General features: G+C 38.5%; 1 protein-coding gene across 1 annotated transcript in view; it reads right to left on the reverse strand.

The window, feature by feature from the left end:
• Positions 1–1,018: 1,018 nt before the first annotated feature.
• CCDC186 (coiled-coil domain containing 186) overlaps positions 1,019–24,506 on the reverse strand; it is a 40,864-nt gene continuing 17,376 nt past the window's right edge. The window contains exons 4-16 of the mRNA XM_045854061.1: positions 23,425–23,553; positions 21,265–21,477; positions 20,252–20,371; positions 17,991–18,095; positions 17,437–17,535; positions 17,182–17,268; positions 15,230–15,372; positions 12,162–12,417; positions 11,337–11,526; positions 9,902–9,982; positions 8,204–8,414; positions 6,462–6,681; positions 1,019–4,722 (exon numbers count right to left, since the gene is read on the reverse strand). Coding sequence (XP_045710017.1) covers positions 4,639–4,722; positions 6,462–6,681; positions 8,204–8,414; positions 9,902–9,982; positions 11,337–11,526; positions 12,162–12,417; positions 15,230–15,372; positions 17,182–17,268; positions 17,437–17,535; positions 17,991–18,095; positions 20,252–20,371; positions 21,265–21,477; positions 23,425–23,553 — 1,938 coding nt within the window. The 3' untranslated portion in view covers positions 1,019–4,638. The remainder of the gene's footprint in view (positions 4,723–6,461; positions 6,682–8,203; positions 8,415–9,901; positions 9,983–11,336; positions 11,527–12,161; positions 12,418–15,229; positions 15,373–17,181; positions 17,269–17,436; positions 17,536–17,990; positions 18,096–20,251; positions 20,372–21,264; positions 21,478–23,424; positions 23,554–24,506) is intronic.

Consider the following 24,506-nt stretch of genomic DNA (forward strand, 5'->3'; position numbering starts at 1 on the left):
ACAAGTCTCAATAAATTGAAGACAGAAATCATATCAAGCATCTTCTGACCATAATGCCATAAAACTAGAAATCAATCACAAGAAGAAAACTAAAAATTACACAAAAGACATGGAAGCTAAGTAACATGTTATTAAATAATGAATGGGTTAACAATGAGATCAAGGAAGAAATCGAAAGATACCTTGAGGCAAATGAAAATGAGAACACAACCACCAAAAATCTATGGGACACAGTGAAAGCAATCCTAAGAGGAAAATTCATATAATTACAGGCCTATCTCAAGAAACAGCAAAAAGCTCAAATAAACAATCTAGCTTTATACTCAAAGGAACTTGAAAAGGAACAATAAACAAAGTCCAAAGTGAGTAGACACTAATTTGAAAGAACACAAGCACCCCTGCATTCAATGCAGCATTCCTTACAAAGCCAAGATCTGGAAGCAGCCCAAGCGTCTATCCATTGGTAGATGAGTGGATAAAACAGCTGTGGTACATTAGTACAATGGAATACTACTTGGCCGTGGGAAAAAAAAGATGAAGTTTACCCTTTGCAACAGCATGGATGGACATGGAGAACATTACACCAAGCGAAATAAGCCAGTCACAGAAAGACACATCGCGTATGACTTCACTCATATGTGGAATCTAATGAACAAACTGAACAACCAAGCAAAACAGAGACAGACGCATAGAGAGCAGGTGCACAGCTGTGGTGGGGGGAGGGGTCGGGGGTCAGAGGGCTAGAGGAAGAAAAGGACTCATGGACAAGGACAATAGTGCAGTGATTGCAGGGGGCAGGGGGAAGTTGGAGGTGGAGGAGGGTATAAGGGAGATAAATGGTGATTAAAAAGACAATAAATAAATAATTTTTTTTTAAAAAGACACATGTGGGAAGCAAAAATTTCTAGTCTGGTTTCAAAAAGTAATCCAAGGATTTTGAATTGGCCTTACCAACAGTCTGATGAATCAGTTTGTTGAGGGGGTGGTGTATATTAATAAATAATCAAAGACGACATTGCAACTTGGTAAACAGGCATTACCTATTTAATAAGTACAATATATACATAGATTTCTCTTATTTACAAAATGAACAGTGTAATCAAGTTAAAGATTATCTGTACAATGCGCGTGTAAGTGTGCGCGCGCGCACACACACACACACACATATATATATGAACTTTGGAAGATAAACAGTTTCATCCTCAGTCTAAATGGACAGCCACACTGCAGTTTTAAGAAAGGATTTCATTCCAGAAGAAAATACAACCTGAACATACTATTATACTTTTCATTTATTTTCCTGACAATTCTTGATAATTTGGATACTTTTTCAATTTACTTTCTCTTGCTCAGCCTTGACAAATGTTTAGGTTTCTAGTGCCACCAACTGGTGTTCAAAATTAACAATCTTAGTGTCACAAAAGAGTTGTTTCATTTTAAAATAAGAAAGTTATGTAAAAAAATTAGCTACAGGAGTCAACATTCATAAGGCAAAGTAACCATACAGGAAAACAACATGATTGATAAAAACATTCTCACCAGGGTAGCATATGTAACATTGATAATATTAATGGTTTCTAATTTTTTCTTCTAATCGTAAATATTGGTCTAATTTATATGTAAAAATCTTTCAAAAATAACATACTGTAAAACAAAATTTGGAAACACACACAACAGCACGATTAGGTCATCTTCACAAGCATCGCGTAGGCATTCATTATTTACTAAAATGGCAAAAATGGAATGCCATTTTATGGTCTTTGGATTTCCCCCCCGTTTTTCTCAAGGAGTAATGAAACATCAAACTGTGACAAAAGTGTGGAAAAGTGTGTTAAGTGCCAAGAAAACAGCAATGTGCTCTCGGTGTAGCTCAGTAAGGACTCACTTCCCAAAGCTGCAGGCCAGAGTGGGACTTCCGGGCCACCTGCGCACACAGGTGGATTGACCCCTTCCCAGGGAGGCTGGCTGTGAGCTGCGGCGGCTCAGAGAGCTGCCCCCGCTTGCTCCTGGATATCTTCACTAGACCACCGGCCCTAGGAGGTCCGGAACTGCTCAGTCTGGCCTGTCTACCAATACAATCACGGTATGGTGCCTGGCAACAGTAGGTTTTCAGTGTGTTTGTTCACTGAATAAATAACATATCGGTAGCCTGATAAAATTTAATTTCAAGATAAATCGTTTTAAGTGGTGATGAAGAAAGTTAAAAGGAAAATACCGAAGTTCAAACTCCCCATTCTGCTCAGACCCACTATTTTCACTCGTTAAAAGAGGCTCACGTTTGAAGTGGCACAGAAAACGAGGATCACAGTACATACTCACTTTAAAAATGAAACCCGGTGAAGTGTATACAAATACACCCACACACACAAAAAATCATTTCCTGCTCAAAGAAACCAGAAGAGCCTTCGACGTGTACGATTCATAATGAACATTCGAAACAAATCTCCCCCCCAGAGCTGAGGCTTCTCCAGACCACTTTCCTGGTCCCGACACCCCGCTCTTGCCTCCGCGTGTCCCATGCAGGTCGGGCAGGAGGCCCTCTCGCCCCCTGCGGCAGGGCGGTCTGTGACCAGTGCAGACACAGAGCGCTCACGCGTGCGCGTCTCTGTACCCTTCGCTCAGTCCTGATTCATACAAAAGGATACAGTAGAAACTAAAGAACAAAAGAAAAATAAAGTGTTTTCTTAAAAAGTTTTCCATAGTTTCTTACGTTTGTTGGGGGGGGTAGCAATAAGTCAAAATATGGTTTATAATAGCCTTCTTGTAAAACTGTTTCAAAGTTAAGCTTCTCCAAATGAATGGTGGTACAAATGTCAACATTGGAATGTTTCAATATCCTATGTAATAAATGTGTACACATATTTTTAAAAGTATATAGACATAGGACACTAGATCTGATCACTATTTGGTCTCCATTGATATTTTTTGTCTTAGAAGAAAAAAGATTGTAGTGTTGGAATTTGTATCACGGAAGAAGCTGTAAGAACAGTTATGTTGGCTACTCTCAGCAGTCTTTAGAACATCAACAGTATGTCTAGGAGCAAATGATAAAAATAATTCAGATTTGATTGCACTAACCCTCCTATTTCCATTGTTTTGATAAGTTACTATTAGTATAAAAAACAAGAAGTATTGTGGTTAGGACAAACTTTTTACAGCTATTTGAAAAATAAAACATTTCTAAACTTGTATTTCCACTTTGAAGTAAAAAGATTTTGTTTCTGGATGACAATATATAACACAATATACCAAAAGAAACACAAAGAATCATCTAATCTTTAGTAAATTATCTCTTTAAATGACGGTGACCTAAACGAGGCTGAAGCACTTCCAAGGGGCGCGGCCACCGTGAGCCCGACTTCGCCGGCCGCACGAGCCTTTAACCCGCCGCCGCCCAGACGCTCACCGCTCACAGAAGGGGAGAAAAGAGAACGCAAACACCCGAAACGAGGTGAGGCTTGCTGCAAGCCGAACACAGAATGAACTGTGGGACAAACCACACACAGACATTCTAACAGGTGAGAAATCACAAGAAGCGAGAAAAATTTCAATGACAAAGAAATACTGATACTATGACTGGCAACATTTAAGCTGCCACATCTTAAATAAATAGTGTAAAAACTCAACAGGTTACATACATTTGGCTCTAAAATTCCTTTGGTTCCAGAGATGCAGTTATTTTGAGTTTTAAATAATATGTGGAAACATCACATTTGGGGACCATGTATCACTCCACTAGAACACGTCACGACATCAACAGCACAGGGTGGGCGTTTGGACAGGACAGAAATGGGTGCGTCTCCTGGGAGCAGGCTCTGCACAGATACTTTAAACGTCTATCTTTACACTTGATCTCAGTAAAACTACAGTATTTCGGTTTCAAAAAATTCATTCTTCATCTGTTTTAATAACTAATCCATTTCACATTTTAAAATATAACTGAAGTCCACAGGAATTTTCTAAATGAGCATGTTACTTAAAATCACATTTTATGTAACTGAAGATTTTAAAAATTCAACTATTAAACAATTTAAATGTGAAAAAAATGCACCTACCCTGATAAGGTACATACGATGTCTGGTCCTTGCTCGTCACCACAAGCTAGCTCTCCTACTCGCTTACATTCAAATTAAAAGATTTAAGGATTGCTGGCAACAATCCCTAAAACACAACCAAATGTTACATGGGAATGCCAAAACAAAAATTTTTATTTTTTAGTATTTTTTTTAAGTTGGAGAAATAGCATATTACTGGAAGATTAACCCCTCGTCCTTTCATGCATAATTTTAAAAAGCTGAATCATTTTTCACATTAGGTGTTTTAAAGGGAAGAAATATGAAGAAGGGGTTTTCAAAAGCCCTTGTAATGTCGAGCACTTCACATGGCTACCAGCAAATTAAACCAGGTTGTTCTGGTTTGATGATGGGCTGTCACTATACAAAAACAAACTTCACTGAGTCTGCACTCTTCCAGCATACACCGCGGTGCATCCCTACTGTGAAAGGATACTTTTCAATACAGAAGAAACAATGGAATTTTTACTGGCTGACACACAGCAGGGGGGTTTCCAGCAGTACTGGGCAGGGGCGCCAGCTCCTCCTCGTGTGGTTCTTGTCTCTTTGCTGAGCGACAGTTTTGTTAGGTTTTCTTCGTCCGCTGTTCTAGTTCATGCTGGTGTTTAATAAGGCGCTCTATTTCTGTTCCAAGTGTTTGTAAATTTTCCTTTAAGCATGTGAAAAAAGCAAAGGGAACAGAACTACTAAGTATAATAAGTAAAAAAAGATGCCACTTGAAATACTTTTGCCTAAATTTTGAAGCTGAGTGGTTAGTTTTAAATGTCACGTGAAATAAACTAGGCATATGGTTATTTTCAGTAAAGAATTCCTACATATTTCAGAGTAATACTTAGTCTTTTCACTAAAGCTACAACAAATTTTATTGCATTAAATTATTACTAAATTTAAAAAATTATTCTTAAAATCCATGACTAACTATCAAGGCCCAAACACAGCACAAGTAGAACAGATCAGATGATAGCTGCAAACAATAAAGTGAAGCTAGAAAATACATTAAAACATAAATACCTCGACCTTAAAAAATACCTCAGTAATCAATTTTAACTTATTATAGTACATCTCGAAGGCCACCCACTGCAAAGCAAACAACTCACATTAGTGTCTATCCAACAGCTAAACTGGCCCATCACCAGATGATTGGATAAAAAAGCCATGGTACATAAATACAATGGGATACTACTTGGCCATAAAAAAAAATGAAATCTTACCATTTGCAACAACATGGATGGACCTAGAGGGCATTATGCTAAGTGAAATTAGTCAGTCAGAGAAAGATCAATACCATATGATTTCACTTATATGTGGAATCTAAAGAACGAAATAAACGAACAAACAAAACTGAAACAGACTCACAGACACACAGAATAGACTGATGGTCGCCAGTGGTTGGTAGACTGGGTTAAAAAGGTGAAGGGATTAAGAAGCACAAATTGGCAGTTACGAATGGTCATGGGGATGTAAAGTACAGCTTAGGGAATGTCATCAATAATATTGAATAACTCTGTACAGTGCCAGGTGGGTGCTGGGAATATCAGGAGAAACTGGTTGTGAAGTATATGACCGTCTAACCACTGTGCTGTACATCTGAAATTGGGTTGGCCAAAAAGCTCATTTAGTTTTTTCCATGAAATAAGACACATTTTTCATTTTCACCAATAACTTGATCGAACACTGAGTACGTAGGCTATCTCGCACGTGGTACAACGTTGATTGTTCTCCATCAATGTCTCGATTTGATCTCTGTCGACTTCAGTTGGTCCACCCAACTGTGGAGCGTTGTCCAGTGAGACATCTCCAGCACGGAACTTCACAAACCACTTTTGGCACTTTAGATCAGTCACAGCACTTTCCCCATACACTGCATAAATCTTTTTTGTGCGTTTCAATTATGTTTGTATCTTTCTTGAAATAATAAAGCATAATATGCCAAAAATGTTGCTTATCTTCTTCCAACTTCAATATTACAATGGCTACACAAAAATTCACCAATTCTGGTGTTTTTAAAATGCATGCCGATACGACAGCTGTCACAATACAACCTAACAAAATTGTTTTTGAATGAAGTTAAGAACAACTAAGCACGACTAGAGACATCTTACAGAAAAAAACAAACCTTTTGGCCAACCCAATAATACAAAATAATACTCAATGTAAACTATAATTGAAAAATAAAAAATAAAAATATAGCTAGCTAATTTTTTTACTATTTCTTTCATTGCTAGCTTGAAAAGTTGTGCTTTTCAGAAAGAGAAAAAAACTTCATACCTAGGTAAAATGGTTGTCCTGCATTACAGAAACAGTCCACCTATGTGCTGGATCAAACTAGGAAAGAGGCACCATTTTGCCATGTTTGCTGGTGGATTAGTGAATGAGAAATACAAATACCTTCAAAGTAATATTTTTTAGTAACGTATCCTCCAAAACAGCCTGTAATTTCCGGTTGATCTCCAAAGACAGCTCCAGGGTCAACCCACTGTCAGCCGGATGGGACGTGTACAGAGACGCCATGATGCCGCCCCGTCTGCTCAAGTGGACTTTGTTAAAGTCGGATGCCTCCGAAGAAAGGGTGCCTGCTTCTTCCCGCAAAATGTAACTCTGAATTATTCTGCAAAATAAAACAGCGCCATCAGTTACGTACCTGCAGAATTAAAAAGGCTGGAATTTATAAGAATTGATTAATCATAAGCACAGAGATAATTAGATTAGCATAAATACCTATTAGGTTAATAACAGAACTATATTAGGAAATAAATTTTCCTTATTCAGATGGTTTTCTAAAGATATCTAAACACTGCTTTTCTATTTTTATTACTTTGGTAAGAATATTTAAGCAGTTTTCTGCTCCCATTTCAGTTAATATTTTCAATTTTCATGTTATTAAACTTGGAGCTTTTTCTTTTAAAAATAAATCATGGGCAACCTTTTCTCTAAGTCTAAAATTATTTCAAAATAAAAATGAAAAGGTCATGGGGAAAGACTGCAATACAAAAAACCTCTTAAACAAATGTGGTGCTCGAGGGAGGACTCTGGCACACAGCACAGGCTCTGGGGCGCCAGGTGTCGGGGCTGAGTGCGGTTCCCCACTCTCAGACTGTCACTCACAAAGTAAGTGGTGATTCTAGAACACTTAGTAATTTGACCTGAGCCCTGGTAACTTATCCGCCAAGTTAGAGAACTCATTCTCTCCCTGAGTAGATGTCAGGAATCAATGATCTATTATTAAGTCAACAGGCACTGGGCCTGTACTGTAGGTGCCCAACAGATTACCCCACCTTGTTCCACCCAACACGAGAGAGAATCCACAACACTATGTATCTCTTACAATTGCAGTCATAAAAACAAAAACCTAAGTAGAGCACTATCTTCTTAAGTCCAAAGTTATTTTGGTATGTTAAAACAATGCATCATGTTGATCAGCCACCACCATGAACGACAGGAACCATCTGGGGCAGGAAGTCCATGACCGGCAGACTACTTCAGGGAAATCAAGGTCACCGACGCCCTTCACACTGGGAGGGCAACAGTACCTCAGATAGAAATTCGAGAAAAGCTAGCCAAAATGTGTAAGACCAGGCCAGATGTAACCTTTGTGCTTGGATTCAGAACCCATTCTGGTGGTGGCAGGAAAAGTGGCGCTGGCGTGATTTGCAGTTCCTTGGATTATGCAAAAGACGAACCCAAACACAGACTTGCAAGACATGGCCTGTCTGAGAAGCAGCCAGAGAAGGGAGGCGAGAACAGAATGAAGGAACTCAGGGGGCTGCGAAGGCCAATGCTGGTGCTGGCAAAAGCAGCTGGAGGCTGGACAGCAGAAGAAATAGATTCTTCGGTGACTTTCTGCAGTGACTATGCAGATTTTTTCCTGAGAGGATTAATAAACTAACAACTTTAGAAGAAACTAATGTCCACTGCACTCTATTATCACCTTAAAGGAAATATCTGTTTTTTTTTCATCTTTCTATTCCTAAACCTAGAACATAAGTGATCAACGAAAGATTGGGAATTGAATGACTATAACTAAGAATTATCTTTTAAAAGATAGAATCTTGATATGATTAATTCAAAAACAGTAACTTGACTACCTGAATAATTCTGAACACAGATTGTATTACCATAGTAATACATACTTTGTTTTTTTCCGAATTTCTTCCACCAATTGTTTGATGTGATCCTCCATAAATTCTATCTTTTCATGTTTGCGGGCATGTGCTTTCTGAAGCCTCACTATCCTCTCAATCAGCATGGCTTTGTCCACTTCTGGGAAGTTGTCCACGGCCACCGATGACCCGGTATTTTCCGGAGACCGATCTTCTGCACTGCTTCGGGCATTAATGGACCCTAGTGACAAAAAAAAAAAAGTTTAGATATTGTACCTGGTCTAGTTATCTCTAATCCCATATTATTTCCTATAGTATTATTTTCAAATACTCAGCCTAACGGAGCTGGGCAAAGGACACAGGTAATACCTGGCCTGAGTTCTTATTTCTGAGTACAATGATAACAGAGGTACAAAAAATCTACTATGCCCTTCAGGAAGAGGAAGTGTCAACAGAGAAAAAGAAACTCAAGAAAAAGAAGTAACAAGTCTGAAGACAGACTAAAATTAAACCAAGAAAAGAGACGGGCTGACAGACACAGACAGAGAGTAGATAGAATACAGCCAAGTGGGTTCAGCTCGGGAGCCAGCTCTCCCTGGGTTCAAATCCACTTTCTGGCTGCAAGACTTCGGACAAGTTATTTAACTCTCTGTGCCTTTAAGATTCTTCATCTAAAAATGAGATAATACATGTGAAATACTTACAACCATGCATACAATAAGCTCTAAGTAAATGTTAGCTATTATTTTTATCAACATCAGTTGAAAAGAATGTTTGACCTTTTTACCCTATAAACATGGCTTTTTTTTTTTGCTCACCCCATTCTGTAGAGTTAAGACAAGTTATGTATCTTATCTGACATCAGGAACTACTAAATGACAGAGCTGAGATCTAAACACTTATGTGTAATTTAAAACCCACGTTCCTTCTACCAAACAATTTCCCTTAGCGCACAGCTCTGGGGAGCCGTGCCGCGCAGAGGTGTGGACTTTGGTCAAGTCATGGAAACACCCTCTAAAATGGGAATTACAACAGCTCACATGAATTCTGCAGTGCAAACAATATGTTTCAAGCATTCTGGCATTCCAAAATTGATAAATATACTAATATTTTGCTATTTTCAAAATGTTATCAATCATAATTTTATACTCTATTCATTTTTGCTTTAGACTATAGGCATATTTACCACGAGAAAAGCTAACATTTAAAAATACATATATGTATATACATTTAAAAATCTGATATATAATGATAGCCATTTCATTAGTAATCAGGTGTTAAAAGTAACATAAAAGTAAAAGAAAAAGAGAGAACTATACTACAGCAATTCTCTGTATGGATGGATACAAAATCTGAATTTAAAAATGGAAGAGGAAATTGTTACACAGAATACAGAAAAAGTAGGTAAGAAAAAAGGAGAGATAGGGAAATATAAAACCACGTGACATACACCTGAAATTAATGTAATATTGAATGTCAACTATACTTTAACTAAAAAGAGCTTTAAATTCCAGAATGAAGAAGAAGAAGAACCACATGATAAACTGACAAATTTGAAACCCTGGGTAATGATTAGAACTTAAACATTTAACTGGCAATATTTTTTTCACTATGTACAATTATCACTTTTAAAATTGAAGATGAAAAACACTTCAATACCTTTTAAAACAAAAAATGCTACTTCTTTTTAAATCAATCATCAACTAACAAACCATTCATTTCTTTTACCTGATGAACTCGAACGACTTCCCATGCTGCTCACTTCCTTGTCATAGCTTCCGTTCTCGATCTGATCTAATTTTCTCCGTGCTACACAAAAAAGAAATGGACTGCTCGTGAAAATTATCATTACCATTTGTCCCCGAGACCTCTGACTTTACTTGCTAAAATCACTTAGGCAAAAATGGCAGAAGCAGCAAGAGAAATTTCTTGAACACATACTTTAAACAGGAAGGCTGCAGGGGTCATTCATATAAAATGACATCTAGGAATGTACAGGTCAAACACAAAATATACAGAAACGACACTGTGATAACAACTACACTGGCCAGCATCGCTTAGGTATGCTGAGCGTAACTTCTGGAGTCCTGAAAGATGTAGAGGAGCACCAGAAATTTCCCTTCAATTACATCCATAAAAACAAACTGAATTCTTATGGCAAATATCTGAATATATTAAGTAAATGCTGTCTCTTTAATTACTATGTTTTATCATATTTTGACACAAATAAAGCAGAGGGAAATAGAGAATAGGAAGTCAGAATACATCTTATTCATCATTGTATCCAAGCACATAGCACAGACTCCCACTAATTGTGTGACTTTTTAAATGAAAGAAATCTGGGCTTCAGTTCTGGCTGTTCATCACTGTGTCTGGTTAATCTATAACCGCTCTGGGTCTGTTCCCTACAACAGGAAAGGCTCAGTCTCAATGATCTCCAAGTTACAGGTCTCCCAGGTGGGGTGCAGGCACCACAGATGCCACACAAAACTATTCATAGACACGCGCAGGGAGAAAATACCACAACTTCTATTGATACTGAATCTGATCTTTTTTTTTTTTAAGATTCTATTTATTTATTTTTAGAGAGGGGAAGGGAGGGAGAAAGAGAGAGAAACATCAATGTGTGGTTGCCTCTCGCGTGGCCCCCACTGGAGACATGGCCTGCAACCCAGGCGTGGGCCCTGACTGGGAATCAAACCTGAAATGCTTTGGTTGGCAGCCTGCGCTCAATCCACTGAGCTATGCCAGCCAGGTAATCTCTTTTAAAATGTCTATTTTTCTTATGTTTTCTAAAATACATAGAATAATACATGTTTAAAATTTATAAACATGTATATGGAGAAAAATGCTTAAATAATTTTTACTAATAGGAGTATCTGATCAAAAACATTGATATACTACTGCCCTAAAGTGCTTTTCCAACTCTTACACTTTGTAGTCCCACAAGTGAATGTGCTTTAGCATGGAAGATGCTCCAGATTATTCATGTTACTGCAAGAGGTTTAGCAATTTGGTTTATGAACATGAATACATTAAAAAGAAGACAAGGCTCTAATCAATGTAGGATCTGATGTAAAAATATTTTTTCTACAGATCCTAATGATTAAAAGACACACACACACAAAACCATTCGAGGTCTAAGTGTGAAGGAATCTCGTACCTTGCTGGAGTTGCTTGGTAAGGTCCTTGACACTAGAGGCGTACTTCCGCCTCTGCGTCACCAGTTCATCTTTCAGCTCTTCGACCTGGGTGCTCAGTGCGTCAGCCTCGGCTCGCTTACCAGCGAGTTCAGCTTGCAGAGTCTGGACTTCCTCATTTCGCAGTTGCTCTTCTTTCAACAACCTACTTTCCTAAATATCAAATTAAGGTAAAACAAAAAACACCCATTTTAATAAATGACGTACATGTATCTATCATTTCTCAGTTTAAAACGTCAAAAATACAAGGTCTTTAACAGTACATTCCGCTATCGTCACTCCTTACCAGGTTTCCTTCACTGAGCTCCTTGAATTCTTCATGTAGCGGGGAGGGGGACACATTAACACGTTTGCCATTCTACACATGCAAACCCACGCGTGCTATAGGTCTCTGCATTTCTCAACTACAGCCTCGAATCATTTTTACAAGTAACTTGAAATCACTCTCATAGCTTGAAAGTATTAAATCACTTTTAAACTACCAAGATATAAAAATGTAAAGTACTTTTAAAAAATATATAGTAATTCCAGTGAAGAATGACAAAAACCCTGATTTTCCTGTTTCCAAAAGTGAAGTATTTCTTCATAACCATTTTAGGGAAACATTTTATTATAAATTATGAGAGTTGAAAGGAAAACTGACATTTCTACAGCATTTGAAATGACAAGAAAGTCGGTGCGGGCAAACAAGAGCTTAGTTCAACCACTGCTAGGTTTACACTGTTAGGGAAACCAAGCTGTGCTTCTTGCTACGTTGCTTTAAGTGTTCAATGTACAATTATACTCACCAAATTAACACTGGTCTGCTTCATTTGTTCACATTGGCTTTGTAACTGACTTTCACTACAGGCAAGTTTATCGAATTGTGACTGCAAAGAATTGGATTCAGACTGAAGTTGTGCATTCTTACTAGTGAGCTTTTCTGTAAATAGTAGTAGCTCAGATTCTCTTTTCCTACTGCCTTCGATGTCTTTTTGTAGGTCATTAATCAAAGAATTAAGACTGTCCACTTCTTCCTTCAAATTTTCAATTTCTTGTTTACCTCTAAAAAACAAAGTTTATATTTAAGAAAAAATGAAACCATTAAAAGACATTAAATTAATGGTTTGGGAATTTTCATTGAAGGAAGTACTTTATAGAGATACTTTTATTAGTATATGTAATCATTTGTGAATGACAAATACAATACATGCTAGGAACTAAGAGCTGGAAATGTAAGTGAGCAAGACCGAAGGGGGCCCCTGCTTCCAGAGTCTTTTATCAAGCGGGGAAGCTGTCTGAGTGTGATAATACATTGATGAGAAAGCACCAAGCGGGTCATCCACCCAGTGCAAGTGATGCTTGAACTGACACTTAAAGCAGGGTAGCGACCTTTCCCTGTGAAAGGCGCAGACAGTAAAGGCCTTAGGCTTCTGGGGCATATGGTCTTCGTTGCACTGTTCCATTCTGCCACTGCTGTTCGAAAGCAGCCATGGACAAAACGCAAAGGGATGAGCATTCCACAAAACTGGAATAGACCGAAAGAGGCAGCGGGCTGGATTTGGCTTGCGGGCCACAGTGTGCTGATTTCTGACCCAAAGGAAAAATAGGAATGAGCAGCAGAACCACAGCTGTCCCAGGCAGAGGGAGCTGCGTGCTGAATGAAGCTGAGAAAGGAACGAGGGAACGAGCGGTCGATGGTCCGCACGAACGGAGGTGGGACTCTGACGGAGATAAGGACTGCCCTGGATCCGGGGGCCTCGCACGGGGCCTGGCACACAGGAGGGCGGGAACACCGGAGTGGAAGAGGAGAAGGCATGGAGGGACGAGCAACCGACAGGCACTGAAGACCTTTCAGGCCGAGTTAAGGCATCTCCAGGGGTGTCTTCACCCCTGAAAACAGCTTCAACGCTGCTTCTTCCAGAGTGGCCCAGAGACGCCAAAAGGATGGACACCCCTGTGTGACTAGGCAACCCTGGAGGCAATGGGAAATCGCTGACATGTTTTGAGAAAATTTCCTTTTTAAAAAGTTTATGTTAACCACAGTGTGGGAAATGCATTCAAGAGAAGTGAAGGGTGGGAGGAAAGTTTAGAAAGCATGGCAGTCTTCCAGGTGAGAGCGGATAATGGCTTGGACAAAGGGAGCAGCCACAGGAATATAAAAAGTAAACAGACTTGACAGGCATTGAAGAGTCAGCATTGATAATACGTGTGACTGGCTAGACATGTGAGGGGAAGGGGAGGAGAGAGAGAACCTGGTGTCCCCCAGGTTCCTGGGCTGGAAAACCACATGGACGCTACTCATGTCTCAACTCAGGAACATCAGAAAGCCGCAGTGGTGAACGGGAAAGATGGTCAGTTTTGGACATTAATTAAAGTTTCAGGTGCTTTTGATACTTTTTGTGTCTAGAGCTCAGCAAAATGGGCTGAAAATGATTTGAAGGTCCTGCAAATACTGTAAGAATAAGTAGGATCACCCAGGGTAATAAAATACGGACAAAAGAGTTTTACGACAGAATGAAAAGACTGCCAAGGAGATGAGAAAAAGCGTGGCCAGAAAGTGGGGAGGAAGACCAGGAGCACTTGGACAAAATGAAGCCAGAGGCTCGTCAAGAAAGCTAATGGGCTCAGTGGTATTAATACTGACAACTCAAGCAAAGCTTAGTCTGACCAAGTGTCTACTGGATTTAAGGAGGCATCAGCAGTTTTTAGTGGAATACTGGGGTAGAAACTAGAAACCAGAATGAAATGGAGACGGTTAAAAGAAAAAAGAAGGAAAGAAAGAAAGGACGAGTAGAGATGCCTTTATAAAGATGTGTGGGTTGTGAAGGAAAGGAGCATGGTAGGGAGGTCATTGGACCTTGCGGTCTGTAAGATGTAATAATATGTAAATGCAGAAGGAAAACACAGTCAGTAGAAAGAGGTCAGAGACAAAGGATAAAGAAATAATCAACTAAGGCCCTGAGAAGGCAAGAGAGCAGAGGACCCACAGCTGGAGTAGAGAACGATTCGACTCCCAGAGGAACAGACGCATGTCTTCCATCAGCAGAAGGAGAAGTAAGACGAACGGCTGTGGATGCAGGAAGGTTCACAGGACTGAGAGCAAGAGGTTCACAGGACTGGCAGTGAGAACTGCCAACTGATGGCTCCCATTTTTTTCTGTGAAGAGATAATCTCCTGCAGCAAACAGTAAGGTGAGAAGAAACAGAAGAAGTGTACAGAAAGCAATAAGGTTTGGTAGAGATGCTAAGAAGACAAGGGAGAGGTTTCTAAGGATGTATGATAGGGTTAAAGATGTATTAATATTCCCAGTTGAGGTTGCTAACCATGAATTTATAGCGGCACCACTCTGGATGACAGTGAGATTTTTTTTTAGCAACACTCGGCAGCCTGGGTATCAGTAGGGTATGAAAAGTACTTGGATTCAACCTGCATCCATGCTCTGCCAGGAAGCATCATGAGTGGACTTTAGCTAGGGTTTTGTAAGAATCCAAGGGGTAATTTCAGAGCATGACTGCAAGCTCTATACACACAAAGATATGACTATAGACGCACATCTACCTTTTAGAGGGAAATTTGAAGTACTGTGCATAACTAACAATTCGAAAGGTAAGGAATGGATCAAGAAACCAAAATCCATTGTCTTAGAAATTGCTACTGCCAATGTTTAGGGAATATAAACTTTGATTTTTAGAAGCCATGATGGGAAGTTTAAAGATAATCCAAAAAGGCTCAAATATAGAAAGAAATTTAAAAATTTTTAGCCAGTAAAATTATAAAATTATTCTTAATGAAATCACTGCACTTAAAGACAGAAACCTGAGGTAGAATTTAAAAGCCTGTTGATCAGCACGAACAGAAGTTGCTCGGTTTCTACCTTTGATGCTGCTCCTGTAGCTGATCCGCAATTTTCACTTTGTCCAGTAAGCTCTGGATTTCAGCTTTTTGGCGATTAATAATTTCCTTATATTTTGACAATTCATCTTCTGTTCGTAATCGTTCATCTTCTAGACATTTCACCTATCACAAATCATAACCAAGTTAAACCACAAACAGTCTTTTCTCGTTCCTTATTAACTATTTCAGGTAGTGATTATCCAGGGTCCAGCAGAAGTAAGGTCTGCTTGAGTGTGGTTGGTGGGGTACGTGAATGTCTTGCACAAGACAGCAATTTGAACATTTCACCTAAAAGGTCACATGGTGTGCTTGAGTATGACAGATATTGTTATGTTACAGAATTACATGCTTATGATTTTATAATAAAAAGGGGGTATTATTTGTGCTGAACCTTGTATATTAAAAGTCTAAGCTGAACTCTGAAGCAGTGTTACGGTAATTAATGTGAAGAAAACATAATGGGGAGTAAATAGTCCTGGATTTCCATCTCAGATTTCCGGATTTAGTCTTGGGAGTTTTAGTATGCCATTTTATTTTTGTCGAGTCCCCATTTCTTCACCCGAAAAGAGGCTATACCGTCCCTACCTCAACGAACTGGCATGGAAAACAAATAGAAGTGTATGTGGTTGTATTTCACTTGTTTGTTTTGTTGATTAGGTTCCACTTAGGGGTGAGATCACGTGATATTTGTTTTTCACTGCCTGGCTTACTTCACTCAGCATAAAGCTCTCCAGTTCCATCCACGCAGTCATGAAGAGTAGGAAGTTCCTTCTTTCTTTTTGCTGCATAGTACTGCATTGGGTAAATGGACCAGTTTTTTAATCCACTCATTTACTGGTGGGCACCCAGGCTGTTTTGAGGCTTGGCTATTGTAAATTGTGCTGCTATGAACATTGGGGTACATAGGTCCTTCTGAATTGGTGTTTCAGGATCCTTAGGGTATAATCCCAGCAGTGGTATTCATGGGTGAAAACAAACAGGCAAGCAAAATACAACCAGGGACATTGAAATAAAGAACAAACTGACAGTAACCAGAGAGGAGCGGGAGAGGGGTAACGGGGGAAAATAGGGGAAGGGCCATCAAGGAACCTGTATAAAGGACACATGGACAAAGCCAAAGGGGAGCGGGTCTGAGGGTGGGATGTGGGAATGGGGGGACAGGGAGGGCATGATGGGGTGAAAATGGAGACAAGTGTATTTGAACAACAATAATAAAAAATAAAAAATAAAAAGTATATATGGGAAAGACTTTGAAAATTACTAAATAGCTACTTAAAAGTAGTTGAAAGCCTGTTTCTAAATAAATGAATGATATGCAATGATAACATTTCACAGTCATATTAAAAGGGACCTTACAGTTCTCAAGTCCAACTCTCTTTCCAATGAATTTGCTGATAACACTGCCTTTGGGTGAGAGGCCCAAAAGACACAGCAAATGTGTTATAAAACAGGCATGTTTGCCAAACACTTCAAAGGAGCTGAAGTGGAAGACATTTCCATTTCAATAAGAGAGTCAGTTTTATTGCTAGGAAACTGATATTCTACTCCTATGAGTCCTTTTCTTTTGGGAAATTTCTATTTTTATTTATTTATTTTTTCAATCCACACCTGAGGACATGTTTACTGATCTGAGAGAGAGAGGAGGCAAGAGAGGGGGAAACATGGGTGTGAGAGAGAAACACTGACTGGCTATCTTCCGTATGTGCCCCAACCGGGCCTGAACCCACCACCTGGGTATGTGTGTGCCCTGGCTGGGACTGAGCCTGCAACCTTTTGGTTTACGAGACGAAGCTCCAAACAACTGAGCCACGTGGCCAGGACTTATTTTGGAGATTTTCTAAATAAATACCCTTTCCTCAACATTTTAAAGATGAGGAGTTCAAAATTAAAAATATTGACCCATCTTTGAGTCATGACTAGAGATTCAATTACCTTTGTTCTCAGTGTCCGTAGCTCATCCATGCCCTCCTTAAATGTCCTCTTCAGGTCTTCCAGTTCCTTTATTTTGGCATGATGCATCTTTTAGAAAGTTTAAAAGAAAACACAAATCATTATGTAGAAAGCTAAACTTTGGGAGATCCTGCTCCTCCCAAAAGGCTTTAAAAGCAGATGACAGTAAGTTCTCGTAATTTCTCTCTTCTGTATTTATCACACGCTCTAGGGCGTACCAGGAACAAAATGACTCACTTCGAGCTGGTCAGATTTTTCTTGCATTTGCTTTTCAAGTTCTCCTTTTGTGACTCTAAGCTTGGCATCAAGCTCATTTGATTTAATTTCTTCTGACTCCTAATGGAAAAGAAATGAAAAAGTATGACTTAATTTTTAAAGTTTTATACTTTGAAAAGTGAAAGCAGCTTTGGCAATTAACTGTACTAATTAAGAAACACATAGCTTACTTATGTAAAAATGACTGCCTTGAAAGATTTTAAATATGTCAATTTTGCAAGACTTAAAATATGTAACATAATACAGAGTGGTTTTATTTTTAACTTAGACATTTATATACATGTACTATTCATACTTCTAATATTTTCTAGTGTTTTTATTTGGTTAAAAACTTCTCTAATGAGATTTCTATATAAGTTACAAGTAGTTGAACACAGGAAATAACCTGTATTTTATGTAACTGCCCCACCAAATATATTCCACACTTTGAATGTTACAGATTCACAAATTTAATGAAACAGGAGTGCTGATTTGGCATAATGTTGTTACTAATCTATTTGAAAAGTTAAGCATACCTGGTATGTTTTTATCATATCCTGACAATTTTTTCGAATCTGATCTGCTTCTTCCTTTGCTTGGGTTAACTTTGTTGTTGTCTCTTTGAGTTTATCTTTGGTTTCCTGCATGGGCAAAAAGACAGTGACAAACTTGGGTAGAACGATGTGATGAACGGTAAGAACAATGACCAGGGAGGGGCCAGTTCTTGTCTCAGCACTGCCACTGAGGGGCTGAAGAACTAAAAGCCACGAAATAAAGTTAAATTTGATAGGATTTCAGCAAATCACTAGAATTTCCTAAGTAACAAGAAGAGCAAATATTAACCAGTTCTTTGCACACATACATTAAAAAAAATTCCTTGGTTTATGGCTGTGGTATCTCTTCAAAAACTGCTTTTTTATAGATTCATACTGCAATTTGGTTTCTATTCCTAATCACTCTCCTAAAATTGCAATTCTGAAGGTTACCCTCTCACAAAAATTCAATGACTTTTTTTGTTGTTCCTTACTATTGACTTTGCTCCAGCTCCGACCACTCCCGACTCTCTGAATATCCTCCTCTGTTCCCATTACAAGACAGTATGCTGTTTTGTCCCTCTGCCTTCCTTGGCTCTGTGGCTGGCTTTCAACTTCCTGTGGCAGTTTTCCAAGATACATCCCTGCCCTGAGCTCTTTCTCCAGAGTCCTTCAGGGTACCATCGAGCCCCATGGTATTGGCTATCATGTGACTTTCAAATGAGAATCATCTCCTCCTAGTAACTTCCCTTTAGAAAGGGATAAATGCTATTATTCTGCCTTCCCATTGGTAGAGTTCAGAGCATCCTTATACTGTAACGGCTGGTACACTGGACTTATGTGTTTTCCCCACTGAGGACAGAGTTTCTGGGCAACACCTGGCTCAGAACTTGCCACGTATTAATGGTTCAAGTAGTATTTGATGAATGAGTAAAGGAATACCTAATATACAAATCTTCTGTTCTAGTTAAGGTGGTCTTCCCAAATACCAAATAGTCATTTCCCTTTTTCCTTAATGCTCCTCCACTCGGGACACCTTTCTCTTCATCCCTTGAACCGTCTAAACTGCATGTACCTTTCACACACTGCTTTTCATGTGTCATTCTGTTTTTGTATAAATCTGTCATACAATTAAGTACTTAGTTATGTACTTTCAGCTGCTGGTCTTTCAATAATAATTTGACATTAAAACTCAGGATTACTTTTAAAATATAAACATTTGGAGACTTTTTCAAATATTGTTTTCAAAAATTTTTTAAATTTATTGATTTGAGAGAGAGAGAGAAAGAAGGAAAAACATTAATTTGTTGCTCCACTTACTCCTGTACTCGCTGGCCATGCCCTGTCCGTGCCCCGCCCAGGGACCCGGCCCGCAGCCCTGCCACACTGGGATGACGCGCCAGCCTACGGAGCTACTGCATCAAGGCTTGTTTTATCCTTTTTTTTTTTTTTAAATATCACACTATTACTTCAACAATAGGACAGAAAGAAAGGGACTTTATCTTTTCCCCCCAACTTCTATATAATCAAGAACTGAAACAGAGTCTGGCACATAGGAGGTACCCACTTCACTCACTCAAAAAATAGCGATTGAGAGATTCCTCTTGGCCTAAAAAATGCTTCCTAAATAAATGACTGGGTAGAAGCGAGAGTCACGTTACGTGAGTTTTAGGTGGGACACGGACTGCGTTTCACCCACAGAGTCCTTCCCTGCGTGTTCCCTGGGCACCTGCCACGTCCCAGGCATCGGGCGGCAGCCTGTACGATCACTTTTCATTACACTACTTTGTTGATGAAGTTGTACTCATTAAGCACAATACCAATAGAATTCTATTCATAATAAGCAGGTAAGTTATTCTTTATATATTTGTTATATTTACATAAAAATTTATATTTCTTGGCTATAAGAATCTTAGCATTAGTGATGTTTTTAAAAATTTCCAGAATATACTTTCAATTTGGATAACCTACAGGTTCTCCTCTTTCCCTCACATTTCTGACAATGCTTAATATACAGTATAGTATACCAAAAAATGCTTAAAGAAAAAAGTCAATTTGGGGGTTGCAAACAATGAATAATAAAATTTAACATGCTATCCAATTTAATGTGTAAATCACTCAAGGAAATAGCTTTTCACAATCAGCAAATATGCAGTCCCAAGCTATCCTACACGTATCACTGAATTATTGTGCCTCATTAACTATTACCGCATTTGCTTTTAAAACTGATTCTAGTGATTTTTACACTGCAATACAGTACTCACCTTGTGTGAATCCATTTCCACTTTTAATTTGTTTTGTGCCCATTTTACTTTAATGATGTGAGAATTGATATCTTCCTTTAATTTGTCTATTTCTCTGCTGAGTCTAGCAGTTTCAGCTTCCTAAAATAATAACACTCAGTCATATTTCTCATTTAACAATCATCTAATTATTCGTGTATCCTTTTATCTCCTCAAAGTAAGACCATAATGCTATACTCCAGGAGCTGGCACGTAATGGCCTATAAGCCATAAAACTGATTTAAAGTGCAAATCATAAGATGGCAGCAAAATCCTAAATCCAATTAACAGGCATAATTAACATACTATATTTTAACAAATTAGACATGTTGCAAATACAAGCATACCTTTTTTCTTCTCAACTAGCTGGCCTTAAGATAAAACACAAATTAACTTGGTTTTTGCCAGAATTCCTGAGAACAAGGACAACATTTCTGAACTAAAAGACAATGAATAAAAAATAACATTCATCACCGAGAAATGATAATCTGCTGGAAATGAGACCATGCCTTGCGGTGACTTCTTAATGCAAGGGCTCTGAATAGCTCAGTAATTAAATCTCCTTGGAAAGCATCTAAGAACATGTTTTATTTTACAAGAAAAATATTAACTCTGTTTTATAATAAGTGCTACATTAGGATTCTGGTCAAATTATGCTTATTAAAACAAAATATATACTATGTATATATCTTGCCAAAATAAAACCTTCCTTCGAAGTACAAACCTTATTTCTTCAAGATAGATTTAATAAATTTTTTTTTAAAGATCAAAAGTTACCTAATAAATAACACATCAATTTCTCATCTTTTTCCAGTAACATTTTCTGCAGACAGGTAACAAGACATTGGAATTACTTCAGCATTCACATACTTAGAAGGTGAGGTAAACAACTTCATGTTTAATAGTGGTTCATCACAGTAAGTTATGATTATTTGATTCAATAAGAAAAAGCAAACAATAAATTTCAAATGAGATAAAAATCGCACAAGTCATACCTTTGTTTCGTACAGCTGGTGCAACCGTCCTTTCTCCTGAGAAAGCTGTTTAATTTTGTTAGTGTTCTTCTCTGATTCTTTGTTTGCATCTCTAAGCTTTCTCTCAAGTATCTCTTTTTCCTTTCGGAGGTCTAAAGATTCTTTCTCACCCCTTACGTACTTCATTACCATTGCTTCTTTTTCCTGGCGAGCCTCTTCACATTTCTTATTGGCCTTTGAAAAAAAACATCTAGCATTAATAAAAACTATTTTTCAAATAAAAATAACTGAAAAAAGTATATTTTTCTATAATATTATGAATGTATACTTTGGTTTTTGAACAACATTCCCAGGACCTGTGTCATGGAATTTTAAAGAGAAAAAAATCAAAATTATAGATAAACAATACAATAAACAAATAAATATCACCCTGGTTGGTGTGGCTCAGATGGCCGGGTGTCATCCCACAAGGTGAAAGACTGCAAGTTCGACACCTGATCAGGGCACACACCTCGGTTGCAGGTTTGGTCCCTGGTCAGACAGGGCATGAATGATGAGGAGGAAGTATTAACAGTTATAAAACAAAGAGAGGTTAAGATTAGATTCTGAAAGGAAAAAGAATTATCTGGTCATGCTAATTATTTGAGATTCTCCCTGCAGGCAATGGGAAGCCAGAGAAAGATTTATAAACCTGGACCTTTTGGTAAATGTGTCTCAGTAAGATCAAGGGTGGCCCCACAGAAGCGGCACCGAGGCTGGAAGCAGCAGAAAAAGGACAATCACACCGAATGAGGTAAACAGACGAGGTCCCTGACTGCAGTCGGAAACGTGCACCAAACACCTTGTGACTCGGAGACTCTTTCATGGATCGGCTTCCAGGGAACAACCTGGGTGCAGAGAGTTCAGGTTTCTAGGTCCCACCCCAAGTGATGGCAGCGCCCAGCTCGCCGGACTGTTGAGAGTACTGCGTCAGTCCAATGATGGCACAGGTAAAGGAAGAGGAGCCAGTAAAAATTTTGGATTTAACCAGTTTAAGATGTTTATCATTTACTTTAATGAAGATAAAGCATGAAGATGATAACAGGATTCAACAGGCAGCTAAAGTTAGGAGGTATATTAAGTAGGGGAAAAAAAGGATGTGCATTAATAAGTTACACTCAAGTAGAGGGAAAAGTGTATGAACATGTGCAATGTACCAGGTCTGTCCAGAAAGTATCCAGGCCCATACTGTGAAAAAGAGAGACATTTATTAAAGGAGACAGAAGACACAAGAAACATTGCACGTAGGACAATGATGCTTCAGTCCCCTTCCATGCAGGCACATTGAGACTTTACACAGTTCTCCCAGCCACCACCGGCTGCCCCATCATATTTCCCTAAATCTCACTGACATTCTGAAATCTCTTCCCCTTCAAAGGTGAAAAAATCACAGGGCACCAAATCTGGGCTGTAATGGAGCTGAGTCACCTTTGAGATATTTTGTCAAAAAACTCTGCATGAGACATGATGCACGAGCAGGCATGTCGTCATGATGAAGCTGCCAATCACCAGTAGCTCATAGCTGCGGCCTTCTGAATCATCCAAATAGTTTCCACAGAAGAATTTTAAAGCTTAATGCAACATTTGATGCAGATTCACTGCTCTACTCAGTCATTTTGAATGCCATGGCCACACGGTCCACATGCTCGCTCAATGGTGTGTACTCGCCCCCACTAACTAGTGCAGTGAAGTCGTCATGGTTCACCCACACACATTCCAGTCCAGTTTCCTCGGCTGCCAGGTTACACTGATGTTGTGCAAACCGTTCTCGTTATATTAACAATGGCTGGACTTTTTCTGGACAGACCCTGTATATGCGTGTATGATAATACACAGAACCGAAACATCCATTGTTAGCTATGGAACAAGGAATGGAAGGTAAACGAATTGGGAGCAGGAAGAAAGAAGTACAGATGAAGGGGGACTTGCATTTTTTATCCTACACATTTCCTTATTATTTTTTGTAGGTAGCATGTTTTTTATGTATTGCTTTAGCATTTTAAGAAGTTAATTTTTATAAAAATAAAATTACCCATTCCTAATACAACACCGATGTCCAAAATCATCTAACAAGGTTAGTTTATTTTAATAAACAAGAAAGAATCATCAGAAAGTGAATAATGATAATGAGCTGAAAAATACCTGTTCCATCCGATGGGCCATCTCCTTGTGTAACTGTTGCACTGCATTTTTAGCAGCTATGTCTTGAGCTATTAATTTATCTTTGGAAGCTTTAAGTTCTTTATTAAGTTCTTCTATTCTTGATTCTAACTGTAAAGAAAATTATTTCCAGATTATTTTTATAGCTGTACCAAACAGACCACCAATACCTCAAATAAACATAAATAATGTAAATAAGCACAAAGAATGTGATGAATATACTTCAAAAAGTAAATGTTAGCAATGTTGCTATATCTCCTTAGAATTACGATAGTATCAACTAAAGCATATTCTGGTAAGATGGATGGTAAGCTCTAGAGTAGTTTCTATGGAAACAACTCAACAATTCAGTGGCATTTCATGCTCAATGCAAAGAAAGCAGTAATGAATAAATAGGGTCACAAAAACATGAAACATAATAAAAAAAGAGATCCAAAATATGCTGTCTACAAGAGATGCTTGAGATTCAAAGAATAAATAGACTGAAAGTAAAAGGATGGGAAAAGACGTATCACACCAACAGCAATCATAAGTAAGAGTAGCTACACTAACATCAGACAAAATAGGCTAAAATAAAAAATTTTACTAGAGATAACGAAGGAAATTTTGTAACAATAAAAGGGTCAATACAGCAGAAAGATGGAATCACAAATATACGTGCACTGAGTTACACAGCATGAAAATATGTGAAGTAAAAGCTGACAGAAATGGAAAAGGAAACAGACAATTCTACAGCAGCTGAAGAAGTCAACATCTCACTCTCAGTAACTGAGACAAAAGGTTAACGAGAACACAGGGGACTTGAACAAGACGACAGAACAACTAGACCTAACGTTCCCCCAGCAACAGCAGAACATACATCCCCCTCAAGTGCACATGGAATATCCTCCAGGATGAAACACATGCTAGGTCACAAAACAAATCAATACATTTAAAATGTTGAAATTATATCAAGTATCTTCTCCAACCATAACGGAATGAAATTAGAACTCAGTAACAGAGAAGAAATTTGAAAAATTTACAACTAGTAAAAAATAAACAACACCTAAATAACCAATGGGAGA

Source organism: Phyllostomus hastatus, unplaced genomic scaffold (genome assembly GCF_019186645.2).
Source record: "Phyllostomus hastatus isolate PE091 unplaced genomic scaffold, TTU_PhHast_1.1 phas_scaffold_1066, whole genome shotgun sequence".
NCBI lineage: Eukaryota > Metazoa > Chordata > Mammalia > Chiroptera > Phyllostomidae > Phyllostomus > Phyllostomus hastatus.